The sequence below is a fragment of the Astatotilapia calliptera genome, chromosome 3 (genome assembly GCF_964374335.1).
Source record: "Astatotilapia calliptera chromosome 3, fAstCal68.1, whole genome shotgun sequence".
Taxonomy (NCBI): domain Eukaryota; kingdom Metazoa; phylum Chordata; class Actinopteri; order Cichliformes; family Cichlidae; genus Astatotilapia; species Astatotilapia calliptera.
In genome coordinates, this window is record NC_137424.1 from 28,455,691 (window position 1) to 28,475,724 (window position 20,034).

Consider the following 20,034-nt stretch of genomic DNA (forward strand, 5'->3'; position numbering starts at 1 on the left):
TATTTTTGTGGTGTTTATTTTGGAGGATAACACATAACACAAAGCAAAGAGACATTACACAATCAAAGGACTTTTCAGTGGATTGCTTCAGGCTAATAACTAGCTTTGGATCAGTTGAGACAAAGTTGCACTAATTACAAAAATCATAAAGCCACATTGGATATGATATTTGCAGATAAAGCAGAACAAAATGAAATGATGAGCAGGCAGCTGGTTTAAAAAGTGCTCTCGTCCAGCGTTTTCATGATGCTATCGACCCAGGAGAGAGACGGATCCATACAGACTGAACGAGCCTTTTTGGTAATGAAGCTGAAACAAAGAGGCGGAAATGCTGCTGTTATTGTGTGTTGTTGTTTTTTTAAACAAAAAAGCAAAAATAACTAATAGCTACAAAGAAACACGGCTACAGGATAATGTTAGGAGACAAAACTAAAAGAACAAATATGAGTTCAAATAAAAAGTAAACGTAGAAGATGTCCTGTGTGAAATGAAAAAAAAAAAGAAAATGTCCAAAAACTGTCCAGTTACAATGGTCATACTGGATATTTTTCATTACAGTAATTTCAGTTATTGTGTTAAACATGAAAACAAAATAAACCCAGATTTCTTCACTTACATGGCGGCAGGCTTTGGGCATCGGTGATCAGTCATGTAATACGACTCCACGAGGTTTGCTCTAATTCTTCTTGGGTAAAACTTGAAGCAGCAGTTGTCGGGGCCATTTCCAGCTGAGGAAAAAGCATTAGAACATGTTTCATTAGACTTACTCAAAAAACCTCTCTAATAATGATGACATTAAAGGTAATCTTACTAGTGCAGTTAACTGCAGACAACAAAGCAGCTCCAAGGATGCACAGCAAAAGGATGTGAGTGGTCTTCATTATGATTCCTCGGGAGTTGATGATGATGAAGAAGATTAAGACAACAGCTGTTCTTGAGACGCAAGCAAGGGCTTCTAAATAATAGGTGGTGTGCTGTTACATTTATCAAGATCAATATTTTGAAAAAAAAAAAGGTGCATATGGTGTCATTGGTGTGAAAGAGGGAGGGTGGTTGTGGTTTCAAAAGGTGCTGAAAATGCCTCTGACAGAACTTTCCACTCGGCTACATTGAGAGGAAATGAAGCTGCGGTTTAGCCCAGAGCTGCAGCTCAAAGCATGACACTGTTAACAAAACCAACTTCTACAGCCCCCCCAAAAGTTTTAAAAAATATATGTCACAAAATATAATGACCACAAAAACACTAGAAAAACAATGCCCCCGAACATCACTGTTGGCTATTTCTAATGTAATGAGACTGTGCTGGCCAGAGTAACATTTCAAAATCAACAAATCTATTTGAACAATGTGTGTTATCATTTTTTTCGTGCTACATATAGTCATGTGCTGTACCACAACAGTCCTTGCGATTGCTATGGTTGCGGGTTGCTGCAGTCATCTGTTGTTTTCATGAAAGACACAACTTAACCAACTTAACTGTTAAACTAACTTAACTGTCTTAACAACTGAGCACTATTAAAACTTGAAAGTGTGACACAAACCAGAATGTTAACATTCACACTATATGTTGTGCTTCAGCAATGCAGCCAGTACTTTTCAAAAGATGCGTTTTTTACTTTGCAAAGCGATCGAGGATTTTGCTAACCAGTTGGGAAATACACATTTATTCCTGAGTATTCTCCGGCTTTAACAAGCACTTAAATAGTGATTGCCATCAGCCTCAACTAACCACCAGCCAACTGGTTGGGAAATATTCTTTTTTTTTGTGTTGCCAAAAGGTGATCAATCTCTAGACCTGTTCATATGATTTGTCAAATCATTTAAACGTCACGTGGTCAGCGTGTGGTCATATGACCCTATCATGGTCATAGTGTTTATAGGAAAATGGCCGCAGATCTGATCTTAACAAGAACCTTTTTGATTCACGCATTTTTGTTTTGGTTGTTGTTGTGTTTTTGTTTTATATATCAGCTGTAAAACAAATCAGTGATTGTTTGTAGCAGCTGCACATGTTACTTAGAAATAGTCATGAAATATTCACATAGAAACAAAGATAGCTAACAAAACAATGCCATGGGGTTTAAATTATATACTTATATATGTTGGAGAATTAAGCTGAAGAAGTAGATACAGATTTTAGATGAAGACAAAACTTCACTCTGCTCATATGAGGATCAGATCTGTGATTAAAGGCTTTTGTGGACTCCAGGAGATTTTTACATTTAAAACTGGGCCACTGTTGTCTGACGTAGGTCTGCTTCAGAGAACCCCATTTGATATTTATGTAATATGTTCACTAATCAGTGGTTTATCACCACTCATCGAGAATCAAAGCAAAAGTGCGGATCACTCAATACTAACATATAGATTTTATCTCAGGTAAAAGTGTGGCAACCTTTTCACAAGAAAGTGTAAATACACCACAACGCATTGCTGCAGCAATGACTGTTGCACTAACCACATAAGCCATCGTGTTCTCACTCCGGTTAGGCTCAAAGGCACTCTGGGAAATTCACTTCCACCTGTTGATCTATACAAGGCAGGAGGAGAGTTGTAATCCAGTAAGAAACAAACTAGCTCCTGGTTGAATATGTACATCTTTTTATTATAATAAAACCATCATTTATATACATTTCAAGTGAGAAACAGTTGCGCGGTGACCTTCTGCTGTCTCCATGTATATCTATCAGTCCTCTACAGTACACAGGTCTCTTGGAAAAAAAGGAATACAAGTCAGACAATGCAAAACGACTGAGAACACCCAGCAAATCAACATGATTATCAAGCAATGGTACATCATCTAAAATATCTTTCAACCCAATTTAGTTTGAATCTTTTTGACCACAAAGGATCAAACGGTAGTGTTGACAGGTAGAGCTGATACCCAGGCCAGCTTTAAATGTAACAATTAATTGGTAACTAACAGGTCTAATTGTGAAGATACCACTTAACCACACAAACAAGACATACACATACAGACACACACTACAGTTTGCAAACAGCTACCTAAAAAAGGTGGAGAAATAACACGAAAATCAACAACCCGTTTTTAACCACGAGACGATCAGAGGCACAACTCAAAGGCTTGCACGTATGGCTTGCAAAAAGCTTTAGCTGCAGTCCTGCAGTGTTTCACCACAGTGGGGGAGGGGGTGCATTTAGAAGAATGATCAGACATAGTATTGCACGGTGCTGAGTCAAAAACACAGCAGGCGCCCTTTCAGCGGCCATGTGGCTGAGACGATGATGAATTACAAAACGAAAGGAGTCTTCCTGTTTTTAAAGCCCAGACTGAACGTTCTACTTCAGCTAATGTCCAGGGATTTAAGAAAGCACAGCCTCAGCTAAGGGTTAAGAGATTGAGTTCACTAATATAACAGGAAAGACCGACTGGAACTCCATCACACACAAATTCAGCAGCACAACACAGCACGTGAAGCAGTTTCACAAGGAACGACGAGACATTTCCTCATACATCGGCCTTTCATTCCTCTGATGACGCTTGTGCACAATGGGCTTTCAAAGTCATCACTGTCACAAAACAAAGATCAGATCAGGAAATGCAGTGTGTTGACTTTGCACAGTGTATCCAATCAACGTAGCATTGGCTCCGCCCACTACTGGTGAGGATGGAGTGACACAATAACCACAGTGTGAATGCAGTGTCAAGGCCTCAACTTAGTGACAACCTCAACTTTAAGCAGCCACAATACCCTGACACACGCAGCAGTTAGCAGATCTAGGCCAGATCTCTCTCCACTATGCCACTGTGACACAAAAGACAACACAATCTGTGTCATCTCATGATGAAAAACTAAAAGTAGAGATTTGCAGGCTGTGTAACGCTCAATATCCAACAATCCGCTTCCTTCTTCCAACTTTGTGTAGGGCTCTAACTAAATATTGCTTCTATTATCAAATAATCAGATCTGCTACCCTAATAAAAACTCTATAAAACAACCAATTTAAAGCCCCCACAAAACAAAAAAGCCGCAAATCTTTAAACCAAAGTAAGAAATCTCTGTTATACTGCACTTTGCTCCAGAGTGGAGGATTTAAAACTGTGAGGGGCACCACAACATGACGGGTAAGATGGTTACAGTGATGCTGCAGGCTAGTAATCTGACCAACAGTCAATAACTACAGCTGCAACAGTGACGTTTACACACAGCTAATGCAAGTAATTAAAGGCCGTCTATGCAGGATTTTAAACTTTAGGAATCTCTCTGATCAACCACTTACGACCCACCGTATGTTGCGGTGTAGCTATTTAAACTTTATGCCCAAACCATTCATCCTTAATTTGTCACATAAATTACCTGGAACCAAACCTGGGTTGTCCCGCTCTTTCACGAAAAGCCAAATTTGTACCTCGAGATGGTGCAGCGAGTCCACCAGGCACGTCACTAAGAATGTACAATGACAGCCGGGTGGAAAAGCCCAGCCACTTGATTAAAAAAAGTGAAGGTTTTGGTTAAATTTCACAGATGGCAATTGAAAAAAATACTTTTAAGCCAAGGACGACAGACCCACGATGCAAACAGCAACAACAAAACTCCTGCATAGCGAGCCTTGAAAGTAAAAACCATCAACAGCTGACTGCACACTCCTCAGAGTCTCCACATCTTAATGCTTCAAAGTTAATTTCATTGGCCAGTGTGGTTAGTACTTTTAGATTGCTCCCTGGAAATCCTGCTTTGACCACACGCGCCGTGCACAGACCTCAAACCTGTGCATAGAGCAAAGATTAATTCAGCTTCAAACTGACCCAAATTTCTGTGGTTTGGATGGTTGGCGAAGCATGAGACTGTCAAAATGGAAGTTGTACTATATTCTGCTCTGATCTTGCACCGCTCAGAGCACACTGAATACACAAGTGTCTTCCGCCAAAACAAACACAATCATCAGCTTTTTAGCTTTAAATAGATCCTATCACAGATGTTTGTGGACACGTAGAAACAGCCTTCTAGCTCTACAGTTTTTTTAAATAAACTGGATTAGTACCTCACTAAGCCTGAGAACTCAGGGTCAAGACTCTGAAGCGCTCTGCTGCCAGGAATGACTAAAAAACATGCAATCAGGGCAACTGCCGGTGGGGACAGTGTACCAGGATGGATGCAAAGTCAAATAACTACAGTGGAAAGTTCTGAACCATTCAGAGTATTTGAACTTTGTCGTTATCAGTGAAGTGATTGCTATTGTCCAAAAAGATGGTTTTTTTCATCTTTCATATTCACGCAAATTATGCAGCCAAATGCGTGCAAAGCCCCTCAAGTTACAGCCTGCAATCTAGAATGTGTTTAAAAAGAGATTAAAAGTGCTCCAAATGTGCAGACAGAAGCTCAACGACAACCCTTCATTTGTCTGGACCAAATCCATCCTTTTCTTAAATATACTAAATAAATGAACAAAAGACTTCACACTCACACCAACACATCTGAAATCATAACAAAAACAAGCTAATTAATTAATGCAAATTAATGTACCACAAATATATTAAATACAGGGGAAATCCACATCTAACACTTTACCTCATTTATTCCAGTCTCGCTGACACAGGCAGCTTCTGACCTCTTCTAATGAACTAAAACTGTAACGCGGTGCTCTCAAACACACCACATTTTCTTATGTGCATTTGTGTCATACCTTCATGGATTATAACCTACAAAACTCCCCCTGTTCAGAAGAGTTGTCTTCATGGAACAGCTAAGGTGACAATTTGGCCCTGATTACAAGCCAATGAAAAGCAAACTCAGAACAAAAGGAAATAAAAACATGGAGGACACAAAGGAATGTGAGAAAAATTAACTTGAGTGGAAAAAAGGTGCCGCTACGCAGAAGGAGACGCACAGAGACAGCTAGGAACCCCCTCACATATTTATGTCGTTTACAGATTTGACTACGGAGATGAACATTGCTGTAGACACATTTAAGCTTCATTTGCCGAATCAAACAGAAAGGATCTGAGAGCTGGCAGCAGTGAAGGAGTTGATGTAGTATCTGGTATCTCTGTGGTTTCCTTCAGTCTCTGGGGAACTGAGTCAGTCGGGTAGGTTCATATATGTGGGAGTGTGTGTTACATTCTTCAGCCTTTCCCAGCTACAAGTTTCCAGTTTGCTGCTGGGCCTCTGAGCAGAGGAGGGGTGCTGGAAGTTAAATAAGGCCTCATATTCCTTTTTCACACCCCTGCTCAGTCACTGAGACCCCCTCCAGTGTTCTGGTTCCAGTCGGAGGAGTGGCATGCCTCTGGAGAAGAGCTTTATCACTGCAGCCTCAACTGGACGTGTCCCCAACCTGACAGAAGATCTCTCTCAGGTCCATCAGCTTGGGCAAGAGTGTAGGCTTTTCCAAAGGCTGGAGGGGGTCTGATTGAGTACTTTAGCTTGAGCTGGTTATGTTCTGATCTCAGCTCAACGCTTCAGCACCGGGCAACCTCGCTCCCGATCTCTTCTGCTCCGTCAGCGCCTGCAAGACCTGAGGGGAAGAAGCAGGAGTGAAAAAAAGGTTTTCAAAACAAAGATGCAGTGATGGGGGTAAACAATGTTTTCAGACACAGTATCTAGAAAAAAAATCCCACCTGTGCCCACTTCCTGTTGCGGCTGGTCATGTGAATAGCAGCAATGTGCTGGAAGAGCTGGTCGGCAGGGATGAGGTCAGGCAGGCGGGTGAGGAACTGAGCCATGTGGATGAAGTCCATGCTGGTCAGGACATCCTGGTAGAGGCGAAGCAATCCCAGAGCCGTGCGGAACAGGAACTCTTCACCATCTCTGCAGAACACATCCCACACTCGACACGCCAGGTCCAACGGCAGCGACTTGCTATACAGAGTGAAGATCCTGAAGGGACAAATAGATGGGAAGGAAAAGTTATTATCAGCTAGCACTATATAAAACAAAGTCACTAATAGCAACAGAAATTTGAAATGACCTTTGTTAACATATTAAAGAAACACATGTACTGAGTTACAGTTTCTTTGCTGAAATCTGACTTCATGTACCAACTTCTAAGATCTACCCTCACATCCTGATAGATAAACAAAGGAAAGATACAGTATAGAGTAAAAACTACTCATCCGTCTCCCTTCAAACGCATATGAACTTCTTAAGTGACATCCCATTTTTATTCCATAAGGTTTAATTTGATGTCTAAACCTTAGCAGCTTTAACAGATTCAACTCTTCTTTTACATAAAGTTTAGGAAAGCATTTATTTTTGTCCATTCTTGCAGAGGTGCACTGGGACATCCCCAAACTGTTCCCACAAAGTTGGGAGCATGAAATTATCCAAAATGTCTTGGTATCCTGAAACATGAAGAGTTCCTTTCACTGGAACAAAGGGGGCAGTCCCAACTTGTGTAAAACAACCCCACACCAAACTTTACACTTGACATATAGTGCAGTAACACAAGTACCGTTCTCCTGGGAACCACCAAACCCAGACTCATCATTTGGATTGCCAGACAGAACGTGATTGGTCACTCCAGAGAACACACTGCTCCAGTGGCAGTGTGCTTTACACTAGAGATGGCACGATACCACTTTTTTATGTCCGATACCGATATCATAAATTTGGATATCTGCCGATACAGATATGAATCCGATAGTTTTATTGATTAAAAAACACTGTTTTTTAAATATCTTGCTGTATTTTGTATAAGTTCATACTCAAGTTTAAAACAACAACTACACTAAAGCTATTCTGTTATACCTGTATGCAAAAAAAAAAAAGTTTCATAGTTCAGCAATACTGATCAATCTAATAAACTTAAACCTACACCATCCTCCCTATTCTGGTATTTTAAAGAGTACTTAGCGTAAATATTAAGCAACCTAACTAATAGGGTTCCAACTCCCAGCAACAACAAAAATAAATAAATAAAAAATAGGGAACCACCCCTCACGCTCCACCTCATGATGCTTAATCAACGTAATCAACCTTAATTTGACGCAGTGTGAAAAAAAATGCACAGAAATCAATTATTTTTCAAGAAATATTAAATAGATTCAACATCTTTCTTCAACAAAATTGCAGACTGTACAGATGGTACCTTCCCAAAGGAAAAAGTACTATAGCTTACTAGGGTATATTAGACTTAATAGTCACTATATACAGTAATTGACTTCTATTCATTTTGCATCAAATTAAAACTTTGGCTGTCAGATAATTATTTATTAAAAGCTCGAAATTTTAAATGAGAATAAGAAAGAAAAGTATGTCTTTGTGCCCCCTTTTCCCTGTTAATGCCCTATCGGCCCCCCTGGCTAAACTTTGCTAGATCCGCCCCTGCACAGTTACCAGCCGTCAGCTACGTAGAAAAAGATCCTCGAGTAGAAAGTAATATTAAATAAATTCTAACAACAGCTGATCAAGCTTAAACGTGCTGCTGTTGTTCAGCTGCTGGTTTCCTCTTTCTGGTGCAAAGTGGGCGATAAACAAACAAGAGAGACGGACTCGCAACAGAAAAGCCGATCAGCTGATCATTAAGCAGTTTCATGATTGAAGTAGCAGCAGGAGAGGCAGTCACTCCATATATCGTTTGGTAAGCTTAACGCAGGAATGCTTTACAAACATTCAGAGATAGACTTACACACTTGCTTTACTTCTCTCGGGGATAACTTTGTCGGAGATGAAATGCCGGGTTGCTAGCGAAGCTCCACATGCTATCCAGACCACCGACAGGTCCCGCATGCCACAGCCGCTCTATCACGTGATGCATACTGCTCCGACGTGCTAACGTTCTGAGGTGAGTTACGGCGTGTTGCAAGTTTTGTGAGGTGCTTTTGTGATATTTAATGGATCGGATTACATTTTTTATTTTTCTCCGATATCCGATCCAGTAATTTAGGTCAGTATCGGACCGATACCGATACGTAATATCGGATTGGTCCATCTCTACTTTACACCACTGCATCCCACGCTTTGCACTGTGCCTGGTGATGTAAGGATTCAGCTGCTGAGCCATGGAAACCCAGTCCATGAAGCTGAAGTTGTTCACGTTTGTACCGCAGCATCCACTGTGATTTTACAAGGCCTACCACTTCTGTCAGTTCCCAGTTGCTTTGTTATAATTCCACTAACAGCTGACTGGAATATGTAGTAGTGAGGAAATGTCTGGACTGGTAGCACAGGTGCATCCTAGCTTGAATTCACTGAGTTCCTGAGAGCGACCCATCCTTTCACAAATATTTGCAGAATTACTCCGCATGCAAATAAAAAAACAAAAACACTTTTTAAAAGAAAAAAGGCTCCTTTCTACGTTGTTACAAGCTTCAAGAGATTTAGAAGCGAGCTGACTACCACCTGCTCTTAATAAAACTAAAAGGCTGTTTTAGGTGTAATTACAAACAAACAAAAAACACAATAATTCACAATATTAAAGTCAGAAGTCTGTGAATAAAAATAAATGATTGATATTATTGCCCTAGTTATGTGGCATATATGTGGTTAAAGTGAAGATACAAACACAAATTTCTACCTCAAATGGGCAGTGACCACTCATACAACCCCTTTCCTGTTTTCTCAGAAACACACCTGACACTGAAAGTATGACAAACTGAATGTGAGGCAAGTGTCATGTTTCGAGATGAAGGCATGTAGCGTGTTTTCAGCAAGACGGGGTACAAAGTGCACTGTGCATGTGGGTGGAGGACGAATCGGTAGAGCTTTGCTGCATCAGTGAAATGACACACTGCCAAGTAATTCATGTTCATCAATAGATGCAAGTTCACTGTTAAAACAAAACAGGAGATATAAAATAAAATGAGGCAATAGCACAATACAGGGAAGCACTCACCAGTCAATTAAATAAATATCAGGTGTCAAGTTGTTTTTCTTGAAATGTGCAAATAGCTTTGGTAGATTTTCTTCAAAGAACACTTCAAATGCTGCAAAGTACGTCAACATCTGCGGAGAGGAGAGGAGGTGGTCTTAGAGAGAAGTAAACCCAAACCACACTTACAGTTTGCTCAGTGAGTCAGACACAAATGACAGACACTTTGGTTTAAATGGAGACAAGTGTGTAAACACAGTAGAGATGATGATGGGACAGTAACATTACCAAGTTTATAAATGTGGTTAGAAATAACAGCACTAGCACTGCTATATTCAGTAAAACAGGTAATGGAATTTACTGACGTATTAGGTATTACTGATAAATGTTTTAAGTCAAACAGATTTTTTTTTTAAACCGTTAAGTTCTCAACTTTACAGCTGAACAAAGAGCTTGGCGGAAAAAGGTGATTTGCAGTCAACACATATGTATACATATATGTTTATTTAAAAAAAGCTCAGAGTCATGTGTATTTATAGGTACTGCGTGTGAAATAAGTGGGCGCGCACGTGTTTGCCATGCTCTTTGTTTACTTACAAGGCTGTGGTCAACCCTGAAAAAGGCCATCTGACAGGGCTTGTTGAGCAGGTTGGCAAAAGCTATGAAGGCATCGGCTGTGTCCAGGTTCAGGATGAGCACAGCAGCGATGAAGGACATTCCCTGCACCTTAAAAACACACAAACACAGAGTCAGTACAAGCGAATACTTACAGCAACCCTAAAACCGGTGACGGTGCGAGCTTGTACGTGTCAAATGTTGTAATATTTAGACAGAAACACTGGCAGGAAGTCATTAACGGGTAACCTTGCATTTGAGTCAGACACTATTAATCGGTGCAGGCGCTTTGACAGTGATGTGCAAGTATTACAAGTAGTGTGGACAATAAATCTGGGGAGAGAGATGATAATGCTGATGGAGAAATGGAAAGAACTAAACCTGCGTACAGCTTACACAGACTGAGAGTGTGTGTATGTGTAGCTGCTCATGGGTTGGGGTCAAATGCAGGAAGTCACAGTCATTTCTACCTGTCTATAGACAAAAGCATGGGGCTGCGGGTAGGAGCAGCAAGGCAAACCACAGCAGCACTGCTCATTAGTGCAAATGCAGCAATTTTGCTGTAAGAGCACACAGTGATGATACTGAGAGAAACAAAACAGAGAGCACAGTTGGTCAGGTCCATTACAACTGACAACATAAACAAAATATAGCGGGTGACTTTTTAAAAATACTGCTTTGCGATCGTTGCTTCTTTATCCCAAATATTCGCTGGGTTCACACTTTGTAAATGTGCAGATTGTTTGCTAATGCTCCTGCGCACGTCTTGTAAATTCAATGTTTGGAGGTTTGGATGATTTAATGAATAAAGAATCAATCTGAATACATCCCCCTATGGATTTTTGGTTTGTTTGATATTTTAACAGGCCAACACTGTGAATGAACAAAAACATACATTTTATTAAATAATAGTTTAAAAAATAAATAAAACTTCAGCCAAAAAATTCAGTTTGATTTCTAGGAATCAAGTAAACCATGAAAGTATCACAAGGGAGGATCAGGGCATCGTGAGAAACTAGAGTCGGAAATCCAGGGCGTCACTGAGGCTCAATACAAAGTCTCCTTGAAAGGAAGAAAAGAGCGAATGGAAGGAAAATATTTGAGGTCTTCTAACTTTAAAATGGAACCTACATGCTGCAGAAACCCCCTGACCAATCTCCTGGGCACGGTATTTCAGGGTTAGTGAACGTCACACAGAACTGATCTTTTGACTGGTTGCTGGTGATGAGGCACAAAAAATCCCCCCAAAAACACAAAAGACAAAACAGCGCAAACAAATGTGAATCTGTTGCTTAGAGAATTCTAGAAATTACTCTGAGCACATCACCTGTTAAACACACTAATGCCAATCATAAATGTAATATTTAATACTATCAGAAATGAAAAATGATTTGCTTTTAATATTAATGCTCAGTCCTGAGGGTCCTTCTAAATTTCCAAGTAATTTTTGCTTGCTTAGAAAATTCTGTAAATTTTCACGTGTGGTCTTGTTCATAAGTAATTCAGCAGAGGTTAATCACGGGCTCCCTTTTCTACAGTTGGCTAGCCCCACATTCTGTAAATAGCATCCTACATTTTACTCATCATAGCTTGCAAAAAGGAACATAAGTGAGTCAAGCAGAAATAGGAAACTTAAAAAGAAATGCATACATATGGCTGTATCCCAACTGAAACCCAAAAAAGATCGCAAACAGAAAACCAGATCAAATGAGACTTAACTACATTTGTCCTTCGTATGATTGATACCAAACACGCAGAGTTATCCTTTTAGATCAGCTCTCAGCATCAGTAACAAATGTATCTACTGGAAATCTGAAGCACCTTTATTTACACTAAAAACAAACCTATGGCATAATGTAATAAATCTGAAAATGCATCATTTTCCTCATACAGAGCTTTAGTTGGGTGGAAACGCTCACACAGATTGCTAACAGGACCATCCTCTATATGAATCTGATGATTTCATTAAAATAAAAGCCTGTGTATGTTAATACGTGTCATGTTTTATAATGTTAGACCACATCTATTAATACATTCTATTGAGGGGAGTGACTATTCATGTGGTACTACTACCACACCAAAGCTTATATAACTGTAATTCATGTGCAATATATTCCTTACTTACAATCAATTAGCAGCTTTTGGGAGGTTTTTGAGAAAAAATACTGGAGAATATGATGGAGCTAAAGAAGGTTGTGCACAACTGTTTTATAATTGATATGAAAAAGACAAAATGCATGAAATCAATCCAATGAGTATGAAGTGCTTTAATATCAGGACACCTAGTGAAATATCAGTGCTTGAAAGAAATACTTAGCGCCAAGAGTAAGAAGATAAAGATGGCACAGCAGGTAAAGCATTTATTTACTTAATGAGAAGGAATCGGGCCTAAATATTCTATTATTTCTGGCAGGATTTTGTTTTTCAGACTGGTGAAATATTTGAGAACCGTACTCACAGACAGTCATCCCATCTGTCTGTCTTCTTATTCATTTGGTGACTTTCAGGTAAATTACCGTGCTTTCCCCTTTTTGCTGCACTTACATTGAGCCCAGGTATCGAACTGTATCACACACCGGCATAGAAAATGTTGCCGACTTCATATTCAGTACCCACTCAGCTCCTCGCGTGTGGCAGCAACCTCCCACTTGGTGCAAATTGAATCGTCTTATTTTAAGCTAATATTAGGCTACTGTAGGTGTTGTGTGGGAGATCAAAGTCTGTTTAACCTTCATAATACACAATGAGCTGCAAGGTGCAATATCTCAAAGTTCACTTAAAATTTCCAAGAACAGTCACTTTAGTTTCAAGAAGACAAAGTCGTGGAGCGACTCCAAGGGAACAAGACTTATATTTGTGGTGTAAAAATGACCCGTTTTATCTACTACCTGAACAAATGTATTAAACAGAAATTGTTTTATTTGTTCGTTTGTTAAATAAGAGCATATAGATGAATAAACTCTTTATGGTCTCTAAAAATCAATCTAAATTTCAGCGCCAGTAGATGTAAGAATCTCATGACTAAACAATATTTTCTATACTTGAGATATTCATGTGGCACTTTGTGTTTTTGTCCTAAACATGAAGCTGTAACATGCCCCAGTCACAGGTGTGAGTATCACAACATGATGTAATATTGGTTAAGCATGTGTGACTTACATAGCCAACATCAGGCCTGTAGCAAGTGTATGCTCCCAGAATGCTGTGCAGCACGTCGTGATAGGGCCCACCCTGATGACGTACAAAGAAAAACAAAACAATGGAACAATGAGTCCAAAAACGCACAACGTACACACACCTTTTTACATTTACAAGCTTTCAAAACCTGTTTCAATCATACAAATATTTTTTTACAAAAATAAGCAAGACGTTCCTTTCATGTCTTGCTCAGTTTAGTCACGTTTTCCTTCGGTGCATCCCATTACCCACATCGTGCTGAAACGTTATTCTAATTCTCTCTCACTGACCTTCTGGAAGATGCACAGTTGTGGGAAAGTTCTTGAGATGTCCAGCTTGATGAGCTCGAGACTTGACTCTCTGTCTGAGGAACCAACATCTGCAAGACATTTCAGCACATTAAAAAAAACAAACTGGAAAAATATGAGTATTATTATAAAATTAAAGAAGTTTCTTTAGAAACTCCACCTTCACTTTCAGTCTCGGTGAAGAGTGTCGCTGTGCTCTTCCACTTCTCCTTGGCCCGGGACAGACAGATGTTATACAACTCTGCACAGACACACAAACAGCAGCACAGTGAAGTTAATGTGAGAGATTGGAGGGACGCACAAGTTTGAAGACTGAAATGTGAACGTGATAAATGGACAGAAAGCACTCGCATCAGCAAACAGTGAAGGTGACTGAAGAAAACATGTCCCCCAATTACAGAAGACTGCACTGCTGTGCAGCCTTTCCTTTGAACTGCTGCTGCCCTCTGGTGCTCAGATGCTAGATTTAATATTGAGCGTTCAGAGAGGAGACGTGGAGATTTACACTAGTGCTCGAGTCAAATCTGAACTACAACAAGCTGCTTGTAGGATGAAGAGGTTAAGCTGGTGATCGGTTAGCCTGTGGTATGCAGCTCGTTAAAGACAGATTGAAGCATTAGTTGATGCTAGGACTTTAAGCAGCCTGTCGGGTGATTGGTCTAATAGAGACGTTGATGGTTTGGAGGAACCGATTAGTGAAGTTAACTCGGAGTTTTAAAACAGCTGATATTTATTTAAAGCTGCTGTAAATAATTGCACGTTATGACAAGTGAACAATTTCTCTAATCATTAAAGACAGATTATTACTCTGCTATATTACTCATCTGCAAGCCAGTCAAAGACATTAGTAGTAACATTAGCATCAATAATAAAAATGCTTCTGTGAAAGTGAGGGAGTGCTGTCACTGAGCTGCCCATGCAGCTACTTTAAAGGGACTGAAAACTCCACGAGTGTGTGTGTGACTGCAGTGTGTGTTTTGGTGTGTAGGATAGTGTAGCTCCAGTTAAAACGATGAATAGCACAAAGTGGAGCAGACCAGCTCAGCAGTCAGAGAGAGTGCTTATCTGCAAGCAGCCTTGAGGGTGCTGAGGAGCACACACACACACACATTTGAGCATGCATGCACACAAACACACAGTCTAAGGAATGCCAATTTCAGTTTGTACTCCATTCTCAAGAGGAAGATGAGGGTAGTGTGTGTGTGTGTGTGTGTGTGTGTGTGTGTGTGTGTGTGTGTCTCGTCTGTGCAGGATCAGCGAAGTCATTGAAATGCTGCACATTCTCTCGTGTACTGGGGGAATTATTGGACCGTGCTCCTTAATGGACACGCTCTTCCTTCCTCTTCTATCCATCTCACTGCCACACATTCAACTACAAACACTGAGACAAATTGGTGCACCCATCTGCGTGTGTGTGTGTGTGCTTTTATTACTTATTTTGTGGGGATGTGTGTTTTTGCAATCACCCAATGAGAAGAACACCAACTTTTGAGCATCAAAACGCTCGCATTAAAGAAACTGTTACATTTTAAGTTGCAGACATAATTCAGGGCTAGGTTAAGTTAACCCAGCTGGCAGTTTTTAGGTTAAGGTTTGGCCTGCTAACAGATCTTTTAACTTGAGAAAACACACACACACTCATTCCCACGTACCGTGTGTTATGTTGAGATCGTTGCCCACAGCCAGGCTCCACACTTTCCCTCTGACACTGGGGGGGATGCCCTGCCACCAGAGGTCCCTCACTCGTCGAGATGTACACCTGTAGCAGTGGGGGATTAGAGGGGAAAAAAATGTTAAGCACATCAGAGTCTATGATAAAAATGTTTTATAGAGTGGGCCATAGGTTAACAATAACCTAATTGGCAAACCACTGATTCGAAAGCAAGAAAAACACTTTCCTTCAGTCTAACACCATCTATACTGTCTTCTGTTTGTATTGTTGTAGTAATAAAGATACAATAGACTAAAGGAACGATCTGGCAGCAGTACTGTAGCGATGTTTGGTAGTGTGAAGTGAATTAGTCACATATTAATCAAGGAGTACACCTGCAGGAGGAGCCTGGTACTTTTATGAAGATTACCTGAGATGACCACACTGGTTTGAACGTGTTTTTCCAGCTTAACCGCCACAACAAGTTATGTCTTGTTATATTCTTATGTCTGCATACTGCATTTCCGCCCTGCAGTGCTGGCCAACAGCAGCAGTGTACTAAATGCTCCCAAGAAGGATCAAATATTGAAGATTCAGTAAACTTTTAAGCAGGCAGAGAAGTAAAACTGTCTATGTGGTAATAAAGGAATAGCGAGTTGAATTTGTTGGTCATTATTTTCTCTGACTTGTACTTCTGTGTTTTTTATTAAAAATTCAAGTCCAAAGTCAACAACACTATTGCGTGTTCTTCCAACATGTACACTCCTATAGTCAGGCTCTTTTCAGGGTCAAATTCAAGCATTTTCAAGCACCTGTACAAACCCTGAATACTGTACATGTTGACCAAGGAATACTGCACATTGAGCATGTTGCACATTTTGCAAGTTCTGCATTAAACTGAGAATAAAACGGCAGTAAAGCTCCATGTAATCCCGCAGTGTAACATGCAGCGAGGACCAACATCAGGCTTAACCTTCGTAGCCACCTAAACACAAATGCTAAACACTGATACGGCATTTTTGTTGTTGTGACTCTAGCTGTTGGGATGGAAGCTAACTGCACAACTGAATATACCGAAGCAAAGCAATGAGCTTTGTTATTGTTAAATATGTTATAATTCAAACCAGAGTCTTTTTTGTACTCACACTGTACTCCAATTAGGCAGGATGTCTTGGTTCCAGGTCTGAGCTGCTGTGCCAATGCTCTCTTCAAGCTTGCATCGATCCTCCAGCTGCTTCTTCCTCCTCTGAGCTTCTTTTAACTCTGCAGAAGTCATTAAACATAAAATTACATGGGAAAGAGAGGAGCGGACAACAGACTGGACAGAAATAAGAGTCTGAACTATTGTGTAGTGTGCCAGGCTGGAGGACAAAAAAAAAAAGAAAGCAACATTGATGCTGAAGCTGCAGCCTCAGTTCACTCCACTGAACTCACCCCTCTTCTTAACCTGGGCCACCATCTCTTCATACTGCTGCCTGTGTTTCTGTGCCTCCTCAGCTGGCTTGGCAGGCAGGTTACTGCACATGCAAATGCAAACACACACACACACACACACGGTTAGCAACTATGTGCTCTTGCATTACTCATGCTGAGCAATCTTGGAGTGTATAAAAAGAACATCAGGACAGGAAGCTGCATGTGTTTATGGAGTGAACACAGCTGCTTATATTCCAGTAAATTCAACTTACTGCCTCTTTAACATGCTACAAACATTAGATAACCCTTTTTTCTTTTTTTTCATCTTTTCCAGTCTTTCTAAATCACTTGGCTGATGTCGTGCTAGTTGCTGGTTAAAATCAATAAGCATTTAAATTTTCTCAACACCTTTGCCTTTATATATCAGACCCTGGCAACAAAGTTTATTCTTGGAATAAGGACTCGGAATAGGCTCAGGGAAAGAACATAAAGGCGGAACATAAACATCTAACTGATAAAGAAAACACTCCACAGCACGTACTACAACGGACCTTGAGAAAAGAAAAGAAAACACAATGAACTAAAGGAACATTTACAATCATTACAGTGCAGATTGTTTTCCTTTCCACTATCTTGCTTTGAGTCTTCTGCATGGCAAAAAAAACGTATCAAAACTGTGTATATGGTTAACAATGTGCAACACAACTTTCATTATTTGGACGGCTTTCATGAAGTTCAAGCAGATCAATTCACTGTTACTCATATAACACGAAATCACAACAGTCGCGTCAACGTGCTCTATAATGTATGATAGAGGATACAATCATACAGAAAAGCCCCCAACTTGGCGATAGTGGGGAAGAAAAACTCCCTTTTAACAGGAAGAAACCTCCAGCAGAACCAGGCTCAGGGAGAGACGAATAGCACAGCCGAAACTGATTAAGCAGCTCTGCTACTTAAGTGACATGATCCTATACTCCGATTAAAAAGTGTTCCTTTAATTTTTTTTTCAACAGTGTATAAAATGCTATATACATATGTGCCAAAGTCATCAGACTATATTTGTTATACTCTTATCAACTGTGACAATAAACATAAATACAAACGGCATTAAATTCAAACGTATTCAATTATTAAATTGCAATGTGAAAAACAACATTCGTAACAATGCTAAAATAAATCCATCTTTGTTAACAGCAAAATAAATGTTAAAATATATATGCTATGTTTAGTCACATTTGTTATAAAACACATCATTTGCACTTTTCTTGCAGGTTCAGAGCTTGTGTGCAGACACATGAGAGGCTGCATGCCACAAAGGGAGCAGCAGCTGAATGCAGTTCTGCCATTCATGGTGTCAAAATAAACTTCCTGGTGTTCACAGAGGAAATGTGTCTGAATACGTTTTCATACACTTAGCTCAAGGCTAAGCAGCAGTACTCAAAGATGTTGCTCGGCATGTCTGTCTGCCTGAATGCAAAAACATTACAACATACTAAAGAAAAGAAAAAAAATTACAAAAGGGAGGGTAATGAAACCAAGCTCAGCGAGGGCCATTAAACTTTCAGCAGCACGTCTCTTTTACCATCTGCGATACAAGCGTGGAAACAGTGAGAGCTGAAACAATGCAGAACAGAGCCTAACGACCTGGCAGGGGAAGGAGAACTGATAAGAAATGAGAGGAAGAAGGAGATTGGCTTTTATGTCTGATAAGCAAACTCAGCTGACAGTGAGAGGGAAAGAAAAATGTGACTGCGCCGTTTGTGTTTACATACGCAGGTCTGTCTTCTAGTATCAGCGCAGTGGTGGAGAGAGGCTCAAAATCCAGGTTTTTCCTCACACTCTGCCTCGGAGATGTTGGGTTGCCAGATCCAGCTCTGCCACTCTTTGTTTCATATTCCTGACATCAACAAAAAAATAGAAAATTTAGACATAGAAACATGAAAGTAACAGTGTAACTGTGTCACAGGGAAACCAACTTGCTTTTGAGGTCAGTTTCATTTGGTCTATATTTAGTTTCACACATTAAGATCTGCAGCATTTAAACTGAAGTGAAGAACAGAACAAGGTAGAGCACTAACAAAGGTCACAGGAGGCCTCAGTTCATGCTGTAGCTTGATGCAGACCGGTTAATAATGGAGGGAAAAAAGTTGATAAAAGAAGAGATGACTACTATTCTGTATTTGTATGACGTTAACTTGACATGGCCTCTGAACATTTGCCAGCTGCTGTTTAACGAGTCTGTTGCTTCTGCTTCACTACTGGGAATGTGATACAGGACTTTTAGGAAGAGAGCACCATGTGACAGGCAGTCATTACAGCTAAGACCACACTACACACAAGACCAACCGTCAGCTGACTCACGGGGTGTGTGTGTGTGTGTGTGTGTGTGTGTGTGTGTGTGTGTGTGTGTGTGTGTGTGTGTGTGGGGCATTCAGAGAAGGCCTGTCATAGATCTTATGGTGTGCTGCTAATCAATTAGGAAGCTATAAATGGGGTGAGTGCAATATGAGTGCAGAAACACCCCAAGTGTGACCAAAATGGCCTCCAGTGTGTAGTGTTGGTTAATAATGCAGGCTGAGATCTGCAAGCAATCAACAACACTATACCACCAATGGGACACACACACACACACAGTCGGAAAATCTATTCCCTCAACAGGACTGTGTGTGCACAAGTGCATTCATGACTTTTGTAATGCAGCCAGTGTCATTAATTTCTTTGTGTTTGTGTCTGTTGCACCTGCTCTCAATTGGTGTTGGGGGTGGGGTGAGTAAATAAAGGTAATTGGACCTAATTTTTCCTTGAGGTGGGGGGGGTGGGGCACCAATATGCTTGTCATACTCTGCACCACGCTTTGGTGTCAGGCAGTCTCACACCTTTCTGTTTTTTGGGAGGTGTCCGCCCCCTCCCCTCCTCCCCTCACACAGGTGATGCAGCAGCCAGCGCCATCACAGCCAGGTGGAAGACATGGCATGTAGGATCACACCAATTTTTAGCTACAATTTTAATGATATGGGAGATGCTGCAACAGACTAAAGCTGAGACTTTCTACTACTACTACTCCTCCTACACCACCACTGAGTCAGTCACTTTGTG

The 20,034-nt window shown here is 40.5% G+C and overlaps 2 protein-coding genes across 5 annotated transcripts in view; both read right to left on the bottom strand.

Moving 5' to 3' along the window:
- LOC113017336 (C-C motif chemokine 3-like) lies at positions 1-971 on the bottom strand. The gene is made up of 3 exons (XM_026160497.2): positions 812-971; positions 617-728; positions 1-309 (listed from the first exon to the last, which is right to left on the bottom strand). The coding sequence occupies exons 1-3, from the start codon at positions 879-881 to the stop codon at positions 216-218; spliced, it is 276 nt and encodes a 91-aa protein (XP_026016282.1). The 5' UTR covers positions 882-971; the 3' UTR covers positions 1-215.
- Positions 972-5,793: 4,822 nt separating this feature from the next.
- Positions 5,794-20,034, bottom strand: part of tbc1d14 (TBC1 domain family, member 14) — a 42,600-nt gene continuing 28,359 nt past the window's right edge. For all 4 annotated transcript variants that reach the window (XM_026160479.2, XM_026160480.2, XM_026160470.2 and 1 more), the window contains exons 4-14: positions 18,711-18,835; positions 16,954-17,036; positions 16,665-16,782; positions 15,521-15,627; positions 14,029-14,109; positions 13,851-13,939; positions 13,543-13,614; positions 10,366-10,494; positions 9,793-9,902; positions 6,578-6,836; positions 5,794-6,474 (exon numbers count right to left, since the gene is read on the bottom strand). In XM_026160479.2, the coding sequence (XP_026016264.1) occupies positions 6,406-6,474; positions 6,578-6,836; positions 9,793-9,902; positions 10,366-10,494; positions 13,543-13,614; positions 13,851-13,939; positions 14,029-14,109; positions 15,521-15,627; positions 16,665-16,782; positions 16,954-17,036; positions 18,711-18,835 (1,242 nt within the window). In that variant the 3' untranslated portion in view covers positions 5,794-6,405. The remainder of the gene's footprint in view (positions 6,475-6,577; positions 6,837-9,792; positions 9,903-10,365; positions 10,495-13,542; positions 13,615-13,850; positions 13,940-14,028; positions 14,110-15,520; positions 15,628-16,664; positions 16,783-16,953; positions 17,037-18,710; positions 18,836-20,034) is intronic.